Source organism: Saccostrea cucullata, unplaced genomic scaffold, assembly GCF_032062105.1.
Source record: "Saccostrea cucullata isolate Sc308-1 unplaced genomic scaffold, CSIRO_AGI_Scuc_v1 ctg672, whole genome shotgun sequence".
Lineage (NCBI taxonomy): Eukaryota > Metazoa > Mollusca > Bivalvia > Ostreida > Ostreidae > Saccostrea > Saccostrea cuccullata.
This window is the reverse complement of record NW_026928000.1, coordinates 137,761-158,065: the sequence shown is the minus strand read 5'-3', so window position 1 is coordinate 158,065 and position 20,305 is coordinate 137,761. Positions and strand designations below refer to the sequence as shown.

At 33.9% G+C, this 20,305-nt stretch overlaps 1 protein-coding gene across 4 annotated transcripts in view; it reads right to left on the bottom strand.

Annotated features, from left to right (window-relative positions):
* The window catches only part of LOC134276135 (transient receptor potential cation channel subfamily M member-like 2), a 59,888-nt gene that overhangs the window by 14,082 nt on the left and 25,501 nt on the right, over window positions 1–20,305 (bottom strand). For 3 of the 4 annotated variants that reach the window (XM_062758410.1, XM_062758411.1, XM_062758412.1), the window contains 13 exons: window positions 16,221–16,280; window positions 14,812–15,010; window positions 11,851–11,987; window positions 11,424–11,524; window positions 11,033–11,258; window positions 10,373–10,474; window positions 10,137–10,219; window positions 9,483–9,585; window positions 7,275–7,403; window positions 4,282–4,428; window positions 2,526–2,780; window positions 1,848–2,022; window positions 1,417–1,576 (listed from right to left, as the gene is read on the bottom strand). In XM_062758410.1, the coding sequence (XP_062614394.1) occupies window positions 1,417–1,576; window positions 1,848–2,022; window positions 2,526–2,780; window positions 4,282–4,428; window positions 7,275–7,403; window positions 9,483–9,585; window positions 10,137–10,219; window positions 10,373–10,474; window positions 11,033–11,258; window positions 11,424–11,524; window positions 11,851–11,987; window positions 14,812–15,010; window positions 16,221–16,280 (1,877 nt within the window). The remainder of the gene's footprint in view (window positions 1–1,416; window positions 1,577–1,847; window positions 2,023–2,525; window positions 2,781–4,281; window positions 4,429–7,274; window positions 7,404–9,482; window positions 9,586–10,136; window positions 10,220–10,372; window positions 10,475–11,032; window positions 11,259–11,423; window positions 11,525–11,850; window positions 11,988–14,811; window positions 15,011–16,220; window positions 16,281–20,305) is intronic. The other variant, XM_062758413.1, reaches the window with a different exon arrangement.

The following is a 20,305-nucleotide window of genomic DNA, read 5'->3' as shown; positions in this document are numbered from 1 at the left end:
CCGACATATTTCATGTAATATATATACATGTATGTAGCCTTAAATCAATAAATGAAACCTACAATAATAAATCTTAAATATCAACTGCAAAGAAGAAGACAGAAACACCTTAAGTTTGACATAAATTGTACAAATTCAAATATTTTTCATGCTCATCATTTTGCTTGGATTGGCTGTTTAACTTAGCCTTTTGAAGAGTGATCTTATCCTAGAAGCAATAATTCTGAATGTTCATTCAGTTGTTAAACAAAACAAATGATGACATGGTTTAAACTATACCCAAAACAAGTTCTTATCTTTCGTTATATAAATCAGATTTCCCGCGATGATCGAAAACGAAAGTAGAGATGTGCCACATGGCTAGGTCAATCTAGTGATTTCTATTGACTTTATTGATAAAATTGTGAGCTCCTGTGCTTTTATAGACGATGCCAAACGTTTTAATCTAATTATTAAAAACTGTATCTCCTTTTTCTTGGCAGTGATGTTGACTAATTTTATCATAACTAATGTAATCACTGGTAATCTTTGTTGTTGTCATTGTCAAATTCGTGCTTGAAATCTATGTACACATCGATAAAAGAAAAAGCGTTTGTATGCTTCTGAGTCAAATCACGCGATATCTTACGAGATTTTATGAGAGTGGCTTCAAAAATGGATACCCAAGCGAACCAAAAATACGTTAGACGCAACTTTTGTAGAAAAGCGGTAGATTTCTGAATTAAATCGGTAGGCGGGAGATGGAGTGAAAAAGCGGTAAACTCCCGCCTAAATCGGTAGAGTTAACATGTATGCACTTGGAGACATATAGGACATAAATATTTGATACAAACATAGTTATCTTGCTTTTGTGGGAGTCAATTTTTTTTGGTAAGACTTAATGCCCAAATTTAATCCTTACTTAAACTGCATTGCAGAAAAAAATAAGAGATAAACCAGAAATGGTTCATTTTGCAAAAATAATGATTGATATCTTGTGTTTGCGCTAAAGGACTCAAAGTGATGTACATGTAAAAAATTTTGGAACTCAAAATATCTTTGTGGGCATTAATTAGTAACATTGGACAGTCAATGATAAAGTCATATGCAATAATTCAAGAGATTTTTAAAAAATACAGTTTATAGACATTGCAAGGTTTCTATTTGAGCATCTACAGGAATATTCTGAAATTATCTGTCAGAAGATAATTTAACAATTCCTCAATATTTCCAAAGCACCTTATGTTGGCCATTTTTTCGAAAATTTGAAGATATGGATTTTAACAAGTTGTTATATACCTTATAGGAATAAAAAATATTGAAATATTGAACTCTCTTATCAAACAATATGAAATGTTTTAAATTACTGGACTTAAAAAATCAAGGATGATGTCTTAAAAATGTTTAATCTCTAAGAACTAAGTGAATCTGGTTTACCTGAACATAGCAATCAGAAGGTTAAGGAGCAGAATGTTGCTAAACAAAACATAGAACCCCATCAGAATCGGCACTGCATAGCGACTCACAGGGGTGGGGCATCGGGGGAATGTACCATTACTGTATAAATCAGATTCAAAGGTACAGTCTGGCTCCTCCACTAAAAAAACAACATAAACTCGTCAGAATAATGATTCAAAATCATACATGTATCTGACTTTGATGAGCAGAAGTCGTTTGACATTATGAATTTTAAACAGCATGCAAATCAAGAAAATCAACAATCAAATTTAAAATAAAATAAAAGTCTGTTAATTGTGGTCCCCAATTTTGGGTTCTTATTGGTTGGAAGGAAATAAACTTCAGGTCAAAATGCATTAAACATTCAGAAAGGTCTTGTTTCAGGTGTAGATAACTCTATGAAGACCTACTTTCTATGTCCTCCAGGAAGAGCTCTCCATACAGGTTCCAGTATCCCATCCTCATGACATTGTACACCAGGACAAAACTGAGTTCCGAGTTTGGAAACATCACAGAGTGAGCTGCTATTGAATAGGAGACGACAAACACCATCAAGATGATGATAAAATACAGCAAGTCCATCAACTGTCAATAAATAACATAACAAATAAGTTAAAAAATTCAACAATCAAGTCCATCAAGTGACATCAACCTACATGTATTTTGTTAATAAAAATCTCTTTTCATCTTATGAATTGCAATTTATTAAGTTATATAATGTGCACCATTAGGGTATAGAATTATTGTTGTGTCTCTCTGCTTTATGTATAGCCATAAAGTTCACACCTAAATATAGTTTGACCCCCCCCCCACCCTTCCATGAATCGGCTTTCAAACATTAAAGTTCACACCTAAATATAGCTTGAACCCCCCCCCCCCCACCCTTCCATGAATCGGCTTTCAAAGATTGATGGTCCTAGGCCTCAAAGAGTGCACAAATGTAGGAATCAGAGAAGGTAAGACTTTGAATACTATACATTTTTCAAATGAAGCCCTTGTGATCTACTTTTGGGTCACAACATACCTTCCTTCTGAGGAGGATGAATAATAAAAAACGTTAATCATATATTCTCTCCAAAACTACTCACCATTCTGCCAATCATGACTAGTTTGGGCCCAAGCTGTTTATGAACAGAAAATATATGTAGAATCCTAAAGAAGAAGATGACCAGATTGAGAGCCATGACACAGCGGGCGGCCTCCAGAGTGGAGGAGTAGGGGAGGAAGCGCAGGATGATCCCCACAATAAACATGATAATGGTCACCACGTCCACAATGTTCCAGGGATCCGTTATGTAGCTGTGCAGCTTGGTGTTGAACGTCTTGGTTGAAGAGGACACCATCTGATGACAGAGAAGTCTGTGTTAAATTGCTTTTTACATAAATGACAGATGTGTATTTTTAGTGTGTATACATGGTAAGATAGAGTTATAGCAAATATCCAAGGTATTAACCTGGTCTATATTTAAATTTGTCATATAAATTTCAAAACTCACAAGATTTAGGTGCTGGGTGAAAAAAAATCAGCAGTAACCTTTTTTATCTCAAACATAAAGGGACTGAAAATTCTGATGTTTAAAATGTTAAACATGCATGTTGAAGTAAAAATACAGTAAGAAAATACTGCTAGGGACTTTATAATAATCAGTGTGACATACATGTTTCTATGGTATTTGAGAAATATCAATGTTTGAGATACTAAAGTTCAACCAATATATTGACTTGTATATTTGCTATATCTGCATCAATTTTGCTACATATGACTTAATTACTGAAGTAGTTAAAGTGAATACAACTATTTTGGCAATATATGAGTAAAATGTACTTCTGAATCATTAGATGAAAGAAAACTAAAAGATTCTCTCAATAGATTATGAAAAATTACTGAAAGTAATACCGACCAAAACAAAATACATGTATATAAATCCATTTCAGCTGGTTTGTGGTCAATGCATAAAAAAATCCATTCATCTGTTTATCTTGACATTGTCAAGAGGAAAACCCATCTTTGTGCATGCATGGCTCTGAGAATATTTTTGGTGTGAAATGATATTATTTGCAAATTTCACTTTAATTCACTTTTTTTTGAAAACGTGAATTAAATTCACAGATGAATTGTCTTTATTGATCACACACTAGCTTTATAAACAAATTCATAATAGTAATGATCAAGAAATTTTTTTTCAATTTTAGTAATAAATGTGCTATCTACACACGTGTACTCAAGCAACGAAGGGATCACACAAAACAGATACAACTTAAAATACAACATTCCATGCATAAAACAGAGGTGAATCACAGCTCTTCATTAATGTGAAAACAATTGAAAAATTTCCTTATTGTTCTGCTACTTCTTTAAATTTTAAAGGAGAGATTTTAAAGTTCATTACATAGATGTATTGAAAATGTTTTAGTTATTACTGCATGATGATAAAATCTGAGATGAAAAATGGTATCAGTAGGTGTATTATAGCTAAATTCTGAAAATTTTATAGGGAGTATTTTGCCTAGTAAAAGCTGATGTTAAATGTTAATTGGATTTTATACAAAAGAAAGATCTAGTATGATGCGTTATTAATTAAAACCCAGTGTTAATTTGCAAGTGATATTCTTTCAATAAAGCTAATGACACTTGTTTCATCTACTGCATATATCCCAAAAAAAGTGCTGTGAAAACAAGCAAACATTGTATCACCTCTTTTATTTTTGGTAATAACAAAATAAAAAAAAAACTTTTTCATTTCAAAAATGCACTCTTTTGAAAAAAAAAGGTAAAAATAAACCAGGCAAATAAAAATAGGCAAAAAAATTAATACGCTTCTATTGCACATATAATTGTGATACCTTTGTCGTGGGGTGAAATGAGGGATTTTTGCCTCGTAAACTTTGAGTGTGATTGGAAGCACTGGGGTTGATAACGTGGGGGGCATTTTGATTGGTGGACGTGCGGTATATAGTTATTCTCTCATAAATTGAATACTGCGACAACAACTGTTCAAATCAAAATAAACCAATTAGTGCAATCATGTCTAAATTTGTTATAATTTAGTACTTATATCACAAAAGTCAAATAAGTGGCAGTTCAGTAGTGAAGTAATACAGATATGTACATTAGATATGTCTTGGCATATCCATCTAAAAGAAATGTACTGTGGGTTATAATTAAAAATAATTTATGATGACGAGAAAGGTTAAGTAGAAACATAGAATGCCTCTATGTGGCAATGGTACTTTTGAAAGCAGGTAAACTTTTTTCACCATAGTCTGAGTGGACATGCAAATTCTTTTATGTATTATTATGCCCATTGTAGTTTCACCCTTTACCCTATGATTTCCAAATCAATAGGGGGTCATTTACACCTTAATCAAGTGTACAAAAACGATGTCTGCTGTCTGTCAAGCAAAGTGCTCTAGCTTCAAAGATCAAGTACACAATATCTCTCAATGCTTAAGAGCATGTTTACCCATGACATTTGACCTAGCATTTCAAAATCATTTGGGGTCTTCTTCTTTATAAGGGGTAGCTGTGTTCCAAGTTTGATGATAGTCAAGCGAAAGGGTACCAATTTATTGAATGGTCAATATTTTCCCCAAGTCATCAGTATCTTGACAAGTATTGACCCTTGGTCTCATGACCTGAAAATCAATAAGGTCATCTCCTCTTCAGTAGATACATGTACCAGCTTGTGTTCCAAGACTATAAGTTTGACCTTTCACCTTGTGATCTTAGAATCAAAAGATAAGTCCTAGAGACACAACTAAATTTGAAATTTTTGGAACTGACAGAAAACCAACAAACCAACATACTGGGAAACAACATGTCTGAAACCTTTAAACTCGTGGAGTTAATGATGTCTAGTTATGGTAAAAAATTTATAAGATGTCAGTATAAGAGGTAGCAATTCAAAGCATTATACTAATTTAAAAATAATATTGATTATTTTACTGTTTCATAAATTTGTACAACAAATTGCATCATGTGAACATTTATTTACCACTTCTCACTTTTACCTTTTTCATTTGTACTTCAACTGACACAATCTATTTTAAATGGCAGTGAAGTATTGTGAAATCATTATTTTTTTTTTCCACTTGATGTTTTTAAAGTATGCTGAGATTCATTCATATCCACCATGAAATATAAAATTCCAAATACTGTATGCAACTGCATAACCACTCAACACAAAATCAACCTTTTTTTTATCACAAATAACCAACATCTTTTTCTCAAACCATGACCCCCCCCCCTCCAAATGTGTGAATTTAAAGTAATTTACAATATATTGTTTACCATTGCAAAGAGACTAGAATATTTAGTTTTATTTCAGACTGGGCTGTACTTTCTTAACAAGTACATGTGTATATACCTGAAACAGTGCAACACACTTGCATAGTTTAATACGAAGAATTAAGTCTATATCAGTACTTTAGTCTTATAAAAAAGTAAATTACTGTTAAGAAATTTTAGAGGGATTGATAAAGGTTGACAGGCACACAATAACACACCAGTATCTCTTTTTGGAGCTAGTCATACAAATAACTTTTGATATTAATGTTGGAGAACCAAGTCCTGTAAAATGAAGGAATAAACTGGGTGGCATTCTTATACACATGTACATGTACCCTGCACACATGTACACTTATCCAGCTTTCAATTCTGCACTGTTAATGTAATTAATTTCCATTTACAAGAAATACACATATTCCATTCTTGCCGGTGCCAATTCAAGTCACAGGAAACAGAATACAAATCAAACTTACATAAAATCTATAGTAAGTTTACATGGGACAACCATTTTTTACCTTCAAGAATCCAAAAATGGCCTTTCTCCCGTCTTTAGCATAAAATTTTGTCTTGTCATCAATCATTAATATAATCAATGAAATATTCACAAAATTATATGTGTGAATGCTATGTGGCTATTTATTCCAAACTGTACATATTTTAAAATGATATTTTTTCCAAACTGAATTCAGTGTACATGTGGACATACAAGGTAACATACATAGGGAGGTGCAAATAGTTGTTAATTGTCAAGTTTTTAAGGGAATATCTTTTTCACAAAACTTACATGACAAGATATCCAATTTTGAAGGCCTTGTCCTGAAACCTATAGTGGAACAACAATGGACTTCCTATCTTATTCATTAAGTATATCAATTTTTTTATCAATTAAGAACCTTTGCAATCAACACATTTTCATTCCATAAACTAGTGCCTTTCTCATTTTTTTCTGTGCAAACTTGTTTTAATCTATTGAAATTTTAAATGTATGGATTCATGCTCTCAGACAACTGTAAGTTATCTGACCTGGTCACCTAAACACTGGTGGCATGTATTTGCAGGATTCAAGGGACCCCACAATAGACATTTATTATGCATTATTACCTGATACTCATTAAAGATATATTAAACTTTTGGTCTTAATTGAAAAAAGATAAGAGAAAAAAAGTGAATAAATTACTGTCTATTTTTAAGAACAAGAGTTATAAGTAGGATTGATTTAAATTTTTACATATTGTATGTATTGAAGCATATATATACCGGTAGTAAGCATAACCTGACATATGGTACAGCTCAAATAAATTTGTCCTCCCATCCCCACACTGGGCTACACAATGCAGATGATGATCTGATATGCTATATTGTTTGGGTGTGTGGCTGCATGTCCAAGACAAGTATGTCCAAGACATGTAACAGCTAGTGTCCACAAACCTCCTCACAAGAGCCTCCTCTTGTTACATAATATACAGAATATGTACAGAATTACCTACATACATTCTGAAATTAAATGGAATATATTATTAGGTTTCAGTCTGGTGGATTTCTATTTTACCTGTCTAACTTCCTCAGCAAATATACTGAACACCCAGATAATGAGGATAATCTCTTCTACGCTGACTTCTGATGAAAACTTCACCAAGAGAATGTAGCTGTACAACCCCAGGAAAATCACATAGGACAGCTGAAACAGAATGAAACCATAGCGATTACATTAAAGGTTTTTCTTTACAAATTTTAATGTGACCTTTCATAAATACAATGTATTTGAAAGTTCATAAATATCACAATATCATCAATCAAAGATGTACATGCACACCCATGTGATACAAAAATTGTTTTCGAGAAAATCTGATCATTGTTGTTAAAATAAAACCAGAAGTCTCTGTCGAGACTGTAGCTCTACTGGTTTTTACTGATCAAAAACCGATGCACAGAATTATGTATCTTAGTGTAGTCTACTTGTGTGATAAGTTATATTGAAATCAGACCAAAACTGTAGAAGGAGTAGCATTTTAAAGGAATTCCACAGAAAATTCTACTTTTAGTAACCATGGCAACACCATTCAATGAAATCAAAAACTGATGCACTATTATATGTAAATTAGTGTAGTTTACTTGTGTGTCAAGTGATAATGAAATCAGACCAAAACTGTAGAAGGAGTAGCGTTTTACAGGAATTTCTCAGAAAATTCTATTTTTAGTAACCATTGCAACACCGCTCATCGAAATCAAAAACCAATGCACTATTTTATGTATCTTAGTGTAGTCTACTTGTGTGCCAAGTGATATTGAAATGAGAACTAAAACTGTAGAAGGAGTAGCGTTTTAAAGGAATTTCACAGAAAATTCTATTTTTAGTAACCATGGCAACATCGTACACCGAAATCAAAAACCGATGCACTTTTTTATGTATCTTAGTGTAGTCTACTTGTGTGCCAAGTGATACTGAAATGAGACTAAAACTGTAGGAGGAGTAGCGTTTTAAAGGAATTTCTCAGAAAATTCTATTTTTAGTAACCATGGCAACATCGTTCACCGAAATCAAAAACCGATGCACTATTTTGTGTACCTTAGTGTAGTCTACTTGTGTGCCAAGTAATATTGAAATCAGTCCAAAACTTTAGAAGGAGTAGCGTTTTAAAGGAATTTCTCAGAAAATTCTATTTTTAGTAACCACTGCAACACCGCTCATCGAAATCAAAAACCGATGCACTATTTTATGCATCTTAGTGTAGTCTACTTGTGTGCCAAGTGATATTAAAATGAGACTAAAACTGTAGAAGGAGTAGCGTTTTAAAGGAATTTCACAGAAAATTCTATTTTTAGTAACCATGGCAACATCGTTCATCGAAATCAAAAAACGATGTACTACTTTATGTATCTTAGTGTAGTCTACTTGTGTGCCATGTGATATTGAAATGAGACTAAAACTGTAGAAGGAGTAGCGTTTTAAAGGAATTTCACAGAAAATTCTATTTTTAGTAACCATGGCAACATCGTTCATCGAAATCAAAAACCAATGCACTATTTTATGTATCTTAGTGTAGTCTACTTGTGTGCCATGTGATATTGAAATGAGACTAAAACTGTAGAGGAGTAGCAATTTAAAGGAATTTCACAGAAAATTCTATTTTTAGTAACCATGGCAACATCGTTCATCGAAATCAAAAACCGATGCACTATTCTATGTATCTTAGTGTAGTCTACTTGTGTGCCAAGTAATATTGAAATCAGACCAAAACTGTAGAAGGAGTAGCGTTTTAAAGGAATTTCACAGAAAATTCTATTTTTAGTAACCATGGCAACATCGTTTACCAAAATCAAAAACCGATGCACTATTTTATCTATCTTAGTGTAGTCTACTTGTGTGCCAAGTAATACTGAAATCAGACCAAAACTGTAGAAGGAGTAGTGTTTTAAAGGAATTTCTCAGAAAATTCTATTTTTAGTAACCATGGCAACACCGTTTATCGAAATCAAAAACCGGTGCACTATTTTATGTATCTTAGTGTAGTCTACTTGTGTGCCAAGTTATATTGAAATCAGACTAAAATTGTAGGAGGAGTAGCGTTTTGAAAAATTGTTTACAGACAGACGGACAGACAGCTAGACGGACGGACGGACGGACGCCGGACGCATTACTATCGCATAAGCTCTTCTGGTCTCTGACCAGTAGAGCTAAAAATTCTGTGGACAATAAAAGGAGAAAATGAAAAAGAGGCTTAAGACATAAGATGCTTATTTTAGTGGAACACCTTACCACATTGTGTGCAAAGATAACTACAGGTGCTGTGTAGAAATAGTATAGCTTCTTCCAAAAGCTGAGAGCAAACGGTTTCGATTCAAATTCCACTTGACTTTCTCTGCAAAGACAATATTGATCTTAGTTAAGCTTTCCTGGCTTTTTTAATATACATGTAAAGAATACAAGATATAACATGATAACCTGGTACATGTATCAGATATTTCAACTGAAATTTGACAGTAAAATCACAGGTATTACTCAACTACATATTGGGTAAAGAATTGCAGCAAATCTCCTCATTTGTGATTTCAAAGATTTTGGTAAGAAACTTTTTAAATGAACAGTAACTAGGTAATACAGCTTTGATATAAATTTCAAGTTTTCAAATTGAATCAATTTGACCAAGGGCCTCATTTTATTTAATACAGACATGGACATATTTTGCTTGACCTTTTCAATATCAGAACACATTTTTTGAAAATAACAATTAAGATGGGTAAGAAGATTTAGGTTAAAAAGGAAACAGACTTGCAAAATGCAAAGGGAATCCTGTGCACCCATAATTTACTCTAAGATGGGTATATATGAATGAATATGATTTAAAAAATCTTTTTTTAGCCCCTAAGATGGTTTTAAACAATATCTGTAATGTACATAGAGAGAACCTACTCTTTATCCTCTTTACTAACAGGAATCGAGTTCAATGTCTTCTGCTTCTCAAGTTTTCTCTTCTTTGCTTTAATTGTTGTTACCTGTCAGTGACCAAACAAAATGATTAAAATCCACCCAGACAATGGAAATTTACCTTCTGCTTGCATGCATATGCCAAGTTCATTCTGAGTTTTATGACTGAAGTGTGATTTTGATAGTAATTATGAGAGATTTGTCACAATTTTCACACTTACTCTCTGTTCGAAGTTTTTCTCTGACATTGCGTCAGTGTCTGTCTCTTCTTTGAATTTGATGACAGGAAGTATGAGTGGGGGTACAAACACACACAACAGTAGCTGAAAAATTGTCACTCCATGTGTAATTATAATAATACAGACTGACACAGCTGGTTTCCATAACTACAGCTTGTTGTTGCAAAAAAATACAAAGTTTACGTATGCTATAATTGTTGTTGCACAAAAATACAAGGTGTATGATATAACTAACTTACTTTTTAATGTCTGAATTTTTATCTATGATTACTTTAATTTGAAATTATAAATAAGGGGCCCATGGGCACTTACAGTCACTTGAGTATCATATTGATCATTCATTGTTTTTAATCTATCATGAGATACATGAAAACATGACAACCATGAAGACTGTGTAAAAATTTCATGTGCATTACTATTCTCAACAATTCTCCTACCACAAAATCAAATGCTTACTAATCAATTTTCTCTCAAACCTTGAAAATTTGCTCCCACAAAAATATGTGATTTTATGGTTTGTCTTGTAAAAATTGGTTGTATGATCTGCAATCCAAATGCCTTTCTATGAGATTTTATTCATAAACATACAACAATCTTCCTGTCAGATATGCATGATTATGATAATTAGAAATCAGATCCCACCTGTAGCATTTGGTTGTCTAGAGACAGGTGCCCCATCCATACATTATTGAGCAGTGTCTGACAGGCTGTCTGAGAAATGAACTTTTTATTGTTGGACTCCACAGCCAGTAATACACATGTGGCAGCCCCCCAATGTTCCAGCTCTCGAATCAATAGATTCTGAGCCTTTTTCTCTTCCACATCGTAACATTCATTTAACACTGCTATGGCAAGATCTGAGAATTCCCTACAAGTAAATAACATTATCACTTAATTGTTTCCCTGTAATCAACTTGATATTTATAATGTTTGCAGAAAACTTTCTGCTTGAAGAATATTATTTTGGTGCTTTTATGACATTAACATTTAAATGCTACAGCTGGGGTAATATTAATTATAAAACAAAGCATACAGTGAATTGGCTTTGAGTTTTTTGGCTAACTCTGTATCATCGGTCTCCCTGGCTAGAGAACTCAACATCCCACTCGCCACAAGTGCTGCAGCTGTGGCATCCTGAAACAAACCACCAAATAAGATTGTACGTAAAAAAAAAAAAAAAAAGAAAAAAAAAGAGAACATCTGGGGAATCAAAGTAATAAATAAATCATCTTTACGCACATTAACTCAGCCAATAGAAAACTTGATGTTTTGTTCAACATTCATAATGCGACTTTAATTATGATATTTTATGAAAAGACGGAGTGTCTACAAAGATAATAAAGTTTTAAGTTCTGTAATTGTTTGTTAGGTGAAGAAAAATCACAAATGCAAATAACCAGCTGGGTTGGTCCATAATCAGATAGATCACAAGCTGTGTGTATTTTTAAATACAATCTTACTTTTCCTCCTTTCCATAAAATTTTGGCCATTTCCTGTCTGTTTAGTAAAACCGCCCAGAGGAACAGTTCCTGGAAAGGATTATCAAAATCTGGTACCTGGTACTCGTCAGAGGTCAAAAGGTCATTATCCATGGATTCTGAAAGCAAAGAGAATTGGTTTTACTCAGCAAAAGCAAACAACTGAATGCAATCTCATTATAAGCTGTTCAGGGTAGGGGGGATGAATTAAAAATTAATTTTCTGAGTGAATGATATTAAAACTAAAACTGGAATTGGAAATAAGACCATTAGAATATCTCCAAAACTTCTATTGTATTTTTAATACATAATAAATTAAGCCTTATATACAGAAGTCACAAGTGTACAATACTGGTGAAGGGTACTCATTAAAATTATAAAAGTAGTTTGTCTACTAATAAAGGTTTTTAAAGGTGTGCTATATTAAACTATACTTTCAAAATATAATTAACTTAGCTCTGCCATGGAACTTGCACTGTGGAAAAAGGTTCCATGAATTTCTCAATTTAGGATGAGAGTTTTTTAATGCATGTGCTTGTTATTTATGAATCTTTGCAAAACACCCAAAGGAATTGGGGGGGGGGGGGGGGGGGGATTGCATGAATTTTACTTGTGTTTTTTTTTCTCCTACATACCTAAAATATACCAAATTAGGTGAGAATGGTGCAAACATTTCAAAGAAGCTGGAAATATTTGAAGTTTTTTTTTTCAACATTTACAACTGTTGCAAAGAAATAGACATGGGTTAAAGTGTGATTAAATTAAAATTAAACAAGCTATTTCAGAGAATTCATGTCCCCCGCTAAGGGAAAAAATCGGATCCCCCCTGACTGAATTTGTAGAATTATTCAATGTATACATGTATACTGAAGCAAATAAAATACATGTATGTCAATATGCATATAAAGATTTGATTGCTTACTCTTTATTATGTGTATAGAAGATTCTTTTTATATGGAATATTTATCACACTGTAATGATGATTTTATAACCTCATATTTTTTTCATTTCACATGCTGAATACTATCATTTAGTAAAAAAGAAAAGAAAAGTATTTAAAAAAAAAAAAGAAATGGATAGGCCGAGATTCGATCCCGGGACCTCTTACATTTGAAGCGAGTGACATAAACACTAGACCACGGAATCGCTTTACACCGTCCATGTTACAGGCAGTAAAGTATATGCAGAACTGAAGTCACATACATGTATATATTCATATTTTCATGTTCGGTATTCTCAAAATTTTACACAATCCATGGTGTTTTATTTATTTAGCCTTTATCAAACAGTTCTAAAAGATGTAATAAGAACATAAAGTCCGCCGAGAACCTGTTTTATACGCAATAACTCTCCTCATGCCCCTGTGCTAAAAATAGCGACATGTAATACTATAAATACTAATAAAACAAACGGGGCGGGGCACTTTAAGAGGGGCGAGATACGTCCTAGGGAGTTTGGGTATAAAATTACATTGCATAAGCTCAAAATCTTCTTGAAATTTCGCCCGGAAATGATAGTGTTACACACAGACAGAATGTATAAATTTACGACCTTGAACTTTGACCTTTTGACCTCAAAATCAATAGGGGTCTTCATTAGGCCACAGGGAGTTGTTATGTAAAATTTCATTGCAATAGCTCAAATGGTTCTAGAGATATCGTGTGGAAACGAAAGTGTTTTAACAGACAGAATTTGCTTATTTATGACCTTGACCTTTGACCTTTTGACCTCAAAATCAATAGGGGTCTTCTTTAGTCCATAGGGAATTGCTATGCTTAATTTCATTGCAAAAGCTCAAACGGTTCTTGAGATATCGTGTGGAAACGAAAGCGTTACAGACAGACAGAAAGACGGACGGACGGACAAATCCAAATTAATATCCCCCACTTTTCAAGCGGGAGACAAAAAAAATCGAGAGGAAAAAAAAAAAAAAATCAGGCAAAAGACCAAGAGTTCACTAGAAATTCCCAGTCTCAATTTTTCACCACTCACTTTAAAATGCCATTTGTTTTAATTGAATTGAATTCATAAAATGGTAGACTTATGTAATTATCTTTAAATATTTAATTTTGCGTAATTGCCGCTATGGAATCAATATTTTGTGCAAAGTAAGTTAAAAAGATATTTATCACTTTTTACGGTGATATTAAAGCAGCTTCTCTGTATCTGTGTATGCTCTTTAATTATAATCAATAAATTATCACTTACAAACAATATAATAAAAAGTATAGTATACTGCCTATAGTCATCAACCTCAGCTTTTATTTTATAGACTTGTTAAATGAACTCTAATAAAAAGTACAGTCTTCTGTTTTCAGCATTAATTAAGTCAGGAGAGAATAAACATCATTAGTCTTGAGAAGTGGGCAGATATTGGAAAAGAGTAGGACATTTTAAACCACCATCAGGCAATATTAAAGCCACTGGCCCCCAATAATGTAGGCAGGCATTAGTTAACAGATGAGTGTGATATGTTCTCAAACCACAAATGCAATGAAAAACTTGTCACTGAGCATGCAGTATCTAAAGACATATATGGGCATGGAAGTGAATGCCTTTGATGTCACTGTGCATGTGTGGCAATGAATCTATGTGATCAACACAATTAGAAATTATTCAATATATGTTTATCTTTTTAAAATAATTAAAATGCATTATAACTGAAAAGCACTGAAGACTGATCAGACAGTATTAAGCCACAAGCATATCTAAAGCAACATGCAATGTTTAAATTCTGTAGTTTGAACGAGATAATGAAATTAAAATTGCATGTACATGCATATCTGTTCATCATTATGCTGAAGAAAATCATGTGAAAATTTGATGTGAAAAATTTACACTGACATACTGCAAGTAGATTTTACCATAACAATGCCCCCACATTTTAATTTGATACTGTAATCATCTGCATGCAAAAGATACTTTGCCAGCTGAGGACTATACCTTGCTTCTTCCCAGTTGCCATGGATAATATTCCCTTTTTGATCCCTGGCATGCCCATACACTTTGCCGACACCCCATCCAGGAGGTACTCCACGTCCAGGTCCCTAACCTTGGGGTCCAGCAGGTACCAGGGGGTGTAGAAATCCCCAATCAGGTCCTGGATCAAACAACCCACATCCACCAAGGAAATGTACTTTGCCTATTTTGATATCAGAAAAACAATTCTATAGGCTTTATTGCATGGTTAAAAGTTTCTCTACAAATGATAAAAAGCTTTCCTTACCTAACCTAAAAACAATTATGGGTGCGTGTTTAAATGCATGTGAACATGTCTTTCATATACAGTCAATTCTCAAATTATCGCCATTCGATTCATCGCCAATTTCGCCATGCTGCCAGGATTTCCCAAGAACGTTTCTCCCGCTATATAAAATTCTCTTTATAACGCCAAATTCGCATACCGCCATCCGCCACCCTGTTTTCACAACAAACGTCCATTTCAAAGTGTCAATTATCTCGTTATACCGCCACAGGTGCATGCGGTCAGTGAAGCGTGGCTAATTGGTTTATGCTATCCTTGTTGTAAAGCATGCAAAGGCGGACAAAGTACATGCAATTAAGTAATTAAACAAGAATTAAATAAACAAATATTTTAACATGAACTGTTATAATAATTTTGTTTTCTGTTTAATAAAAATCATTTAGTCACGGCTTTGTCACGAAAGCGGTCATTGTTAAACTTAGTACGCCGATAACGATATCATTTTGATGATCTCTGCTTTAAACAATGCAAAGTTTGATGAAAAAATAATGATATGTTTTATTAACAATGATGCCATAAACAATGAATTTATTCAAGAATTCATTTTATGTACAGCAATATATTACGACGATCGACCCAGTGATTTTTTTTTCAATATCAGACGTGCAGATTTACATGCATACACATGTATTTATCTTTATTTCATAACTGCACATTTTGTTTTCGCGAAATTGCACATTAAAAAATATTTGAAGTATTTTCAATCAGAAATATGTTTTATTATACATGTACATGTAATAATTCGACTAGAATCGCTAAATGGTATTTCTAAGAACGGTAACTCTACTTCTTGTGTTCTAAAAGACAGGAAATTCAATTCATCGCCAAATTCGTTATACCGCCATGATTTCTAAATTACAAAAGGTGGCGATTTATCGAGAATTAACTGTATATGTATGCAAATAATTAATATATATCTGCATGTAAAATTTATTTACGCCTTCTTCCAATTAGTACATGTATTTTTAATACCTACAGATTTATAATTATTGTGTTAAAATAATTTCTGTTTTATTAAACTTTATATCAAGAAGATATGAATCATTTTTTTAAGAGCATTAAATCATCATTAGATACTTTCTCTTACATTTCCATTTTTCCGTCGAATTTTATCCAGCATCTGATACAGTTGAGTATTTTTGTTTATCTGTAAAATAAAACATATATAAAAATAAATTGTGTTCTGACAGCTAATTAACATTTTATTCTATACATGTAAAATGTCATAAAAATTAATGTTTAAACGTGGCAAGATTCAGAAACTTATAATATTATGCTATACTAAAATGAGCTTCTGAAAGCTAGCAGACACATAAAGCCAGGTATTCCAAAGCAAACAGTCAAGACTCATTGTTTTAAACTTGATAGGGTACGAAAAAAAATCAGCATATTCTAAAGATTTCAGATACAAAGGGTATCATAAAATATGATATAAGAAATTGGTTGGAACTAAAAGTTCACTTTAAATGTTTGAATTTTGAAGTTATAAACTGCATGTACATGTTACTTGCTTTATTGTACTGCTTATCTCCCCTTTATTAAAGCAATGATGTAAATGTACACTGCAGCTATTGTACAGTAGACTTGATCTGCTGAAAAATACAATACTTCAAAGACTTGAAGTGATATAAGTACCAGTAGAGGATGGAATTTACTTTTTATGCCCCCCCCCCCCCCCACCACCACCAAAAAAAAAAAAAAAAATAAACAATCTGCATAGAACTATATTTGGCATGTATGAGGGTATTTCACTTTCGATGACTGCCCTCTTCAAAGTATGTCCCTATAATGATAAACAAAATCTCAGAATTTTAGTGGAACTTTTACTCAATTTACAATTCGCACATTAATCAATATACCTGTAATATACCTGTAACTTATTAAATAGTTGTTGTTGTCAATTAATGTTTATAGACATTGTTTTCTTTTACAGTTCAGCCTTGACATATTATGATGCATAATATAATTTTAATTACAAGAAACAGCTGTCTTCTCAGTTGCCCCATGCAGTCAAACATAAATAGATGATTTTTCTCTGATTACCTAATCCCTTTGTGGTAAACTTAAAAACATATGACATCCTGTTTACCTCACCAAACAAACTTTCCATCATTATACGGAAATCATCAGTAATAGAATACAATCAGTTACAGTATTACATCAAGCTTATATCTACTTTTGATTATGAAATCATAACAGCAAGCATATATTACTTCTATCAGTATTATTTGACTTTCACGTTTTTATTATCATTGTTAAGTGATAAAATAATTGTACCTATTAAAAATATGTCAATAAATTAAAACAGATTTTCACTTGTATTCCCTAGAATCGAATTTTTTTTTTAACCTTTTGGTTAAATGAATATTGTTTCTATCTGGTATCTATAAATGTTCTTAATCCAAGTCAATAATTGATAAAAATGAATTTTCAATGAACATTCAAGAAAATAAGCACATTCTGTTTAAAATATAAGGTCATCAGTTTTGTATGAACAATGAATTATATATATATACCCTTGGCTTAAATTATAGAGACATTTGAGGAATACGGTATGTTAAAAAATAAAACAAAACAGGTGGGGGTATATTTTCTATTAAAAGAGAAAAAATTCAAGTTGGGGATATATATTTTTCATAAAAACAAAGATAAACAAGAGGTGTTTGTGAAACACTTATGCATCCTCCCCCTGGACATACTTGCGAAGAAAATGAAAAGAAACTGCAGATAATTTGAAATTTTCTAATTCTACGGGAATAATTCTGTCAATAATTGCACGATAGTATCCAAAAAAATAATTGACCTAGATATTCTTATGAACCTTAAATTTTGCTTTTACCAAGTTGAGGAAAATTCAATACTTTATAATTATTACTAATTAATTATAATTATTAATATATATTGGGGGGGGCTGCTAGAAGTAGTGCTTTGTAGTTTGCTTTAGCTAGTTGCTTGGTACATTATGCTTTTAGTAGCTTGGTGTTGGTGGCCTATAAGCTTTTAGCTTTCAGTTCTATCAGGCTCCCTCCACAGCTGTCTCGGAGCACCGGTCGGAGTACGTTCTGATTATAGGTTATCTTCACAAGTGCATGACAACGGTTCTCGCCCGCCCTCCCGGGGAACGCAGCTTCGCGGCTGTTAGTAGCAGACTCAGTAATGAGGTCATGTGCTGGGGTCCCTTAAAGTCTATGGCATGCATGACTCAGCGGCGTGTGGATACGCTCTGGTGCCAAGACAAATACCAAGTGACCTATCACTTAAAATAGGTGGTGTTTTCTGCGTTACCTATAGACATAGGAAGAAACTTCTGATCCTGCTTGTATCGAAGAATGGGGGCGATGAGAGGATCTCATCTCAATTCGGCTCACAGTATTCATTTGAGGAGTAGCGACCCAAGTGAATTATCATCGCTTCGTAAACCAACCATGAACACGTCTCGTAAGCCAAATCCTATACTTCCAGCTCCGGGAGTGAGCAGGAACCCTGCCATCAATACTGAAGCTAGTCGCTCGCATCAGCGACGGAATGAAGATGTCACCACAAACCGGAACCCTCGGGGGGTGACATCTGAGAACAGTGGACGTATGAAGGCATTTTTACGTTGTAAAGAAACAACTAACATTGCAACCTACAACTTCAACACACTACTTGATGAGGATAAGAAGTGGGAACTACAGCATTGCAGTCAGTTGCAACACATAGGAATTCTAGGTGTGCAAGAGCATCGCATCATACACTCTGACCCCATTGAGTATACCAAGTTTGATACAAGCACTCTAGTGACTTCATCTGGATGGAAAAATAAATCCCAAGCAGCTCAAGGTGGAGTTGGACTCCTCTTAGACAGGAAAGCTAGAAAATCTCTACTGAAAGTTGTCCCATCTAAGAGTGGAAGAATACTAGTAGCTGATTTCGATGGAAATCCTCGTACAACCATCATAGTTATCTATGCTCCTACCAACTGTGCAGAGGACTCTGTCATCGAGGAATTCTACACAGAGCTTAGAAACGTACTACAGGATATACCAGCCCACAACTTCCTTGTAGTCATGGGAGATTTCAACGCTAGACTGGGACCTGAACATGTACCTCATCCATTTCATGAACTAACAAATAGAAGTGGAAACTATCTTGCTGAAATTCTCGTTGAATTTGGTCTACTAGCAGTAAACACACAATTTAAGAAGCGCTCTGGAAAACTTTGGACATTCAAATGTAGAGCATCCAACACACTGAGACAACTTGACTACATTCTCGTTCGGCAAAAATGGAGAAATAGCGTCCATAACGCAGAAGCGTACAACTCCTTCAGCACAGTGAAGTCCGACCACAGAATAGTGTCTGCAAAGATCAAGCTCAGTCTAAGAACCTCAAAAACAGCCCAGAAAGTTAAATATGACTGGAAACAGTTCGCCAGAAATACTGAGCTACAGAAAAAATACACAGTCGCTGTTAAGAACAGATTTCAAATTCTGATGGATGAGAGCAACAGCGAAAGATACGAAAAGTTCGTAAAAGCCAATCAAGAAGCAATGAAAGAATGTCTCCCTAAACGAGCTAAAATCAAGAAATCACTCAGGTCATTGGACCCCAGAGTTTCTGAAGCTCGCCAGAAAGCACAAGTAGCCCAGAGGCAATATGAGTCATCTAAAACTGACGAAGACAAAGATCTCTGGTCTGCAGCAGTAAATAACCTTTATCAAGCATACAAGCTGGCACAAGAAGAAGATCTAGCTGAACAGATAAAAGGTATTGAAACAGCACATGGAGAGCAAAGATACGGTGAGGCATGGAAAGTCGTTAACGAGATCACTGGTAGAAAGAAAGCTAAGGAAGGACAAGTAGCCGGAAATAGCCCTGAAGAGAGAGTCAGTACATGGTATACGCACTTCAAGAATCTCTTAGGAAACCAACCTGATGTAGACGAGCCTGAAGAGGAAATTCCAATTGTGTTCGATGATATCGATATCAATGATGAACCTTTCACTCTAGCTGAATACAGAAAAGTGAAGTCTTCCCTGAAGCTAGGCAAGGCAGCAGGTCCGGATGAAATACCCCCAGAAGTCTTCAAACTGTGTGACTTTGATAGTGTTTGTTTAGATTTCTGTAATGATGCACTCGCCAACAACGACAAACCAGATACATGGTCATTCATGAACATTGTAACTGTGC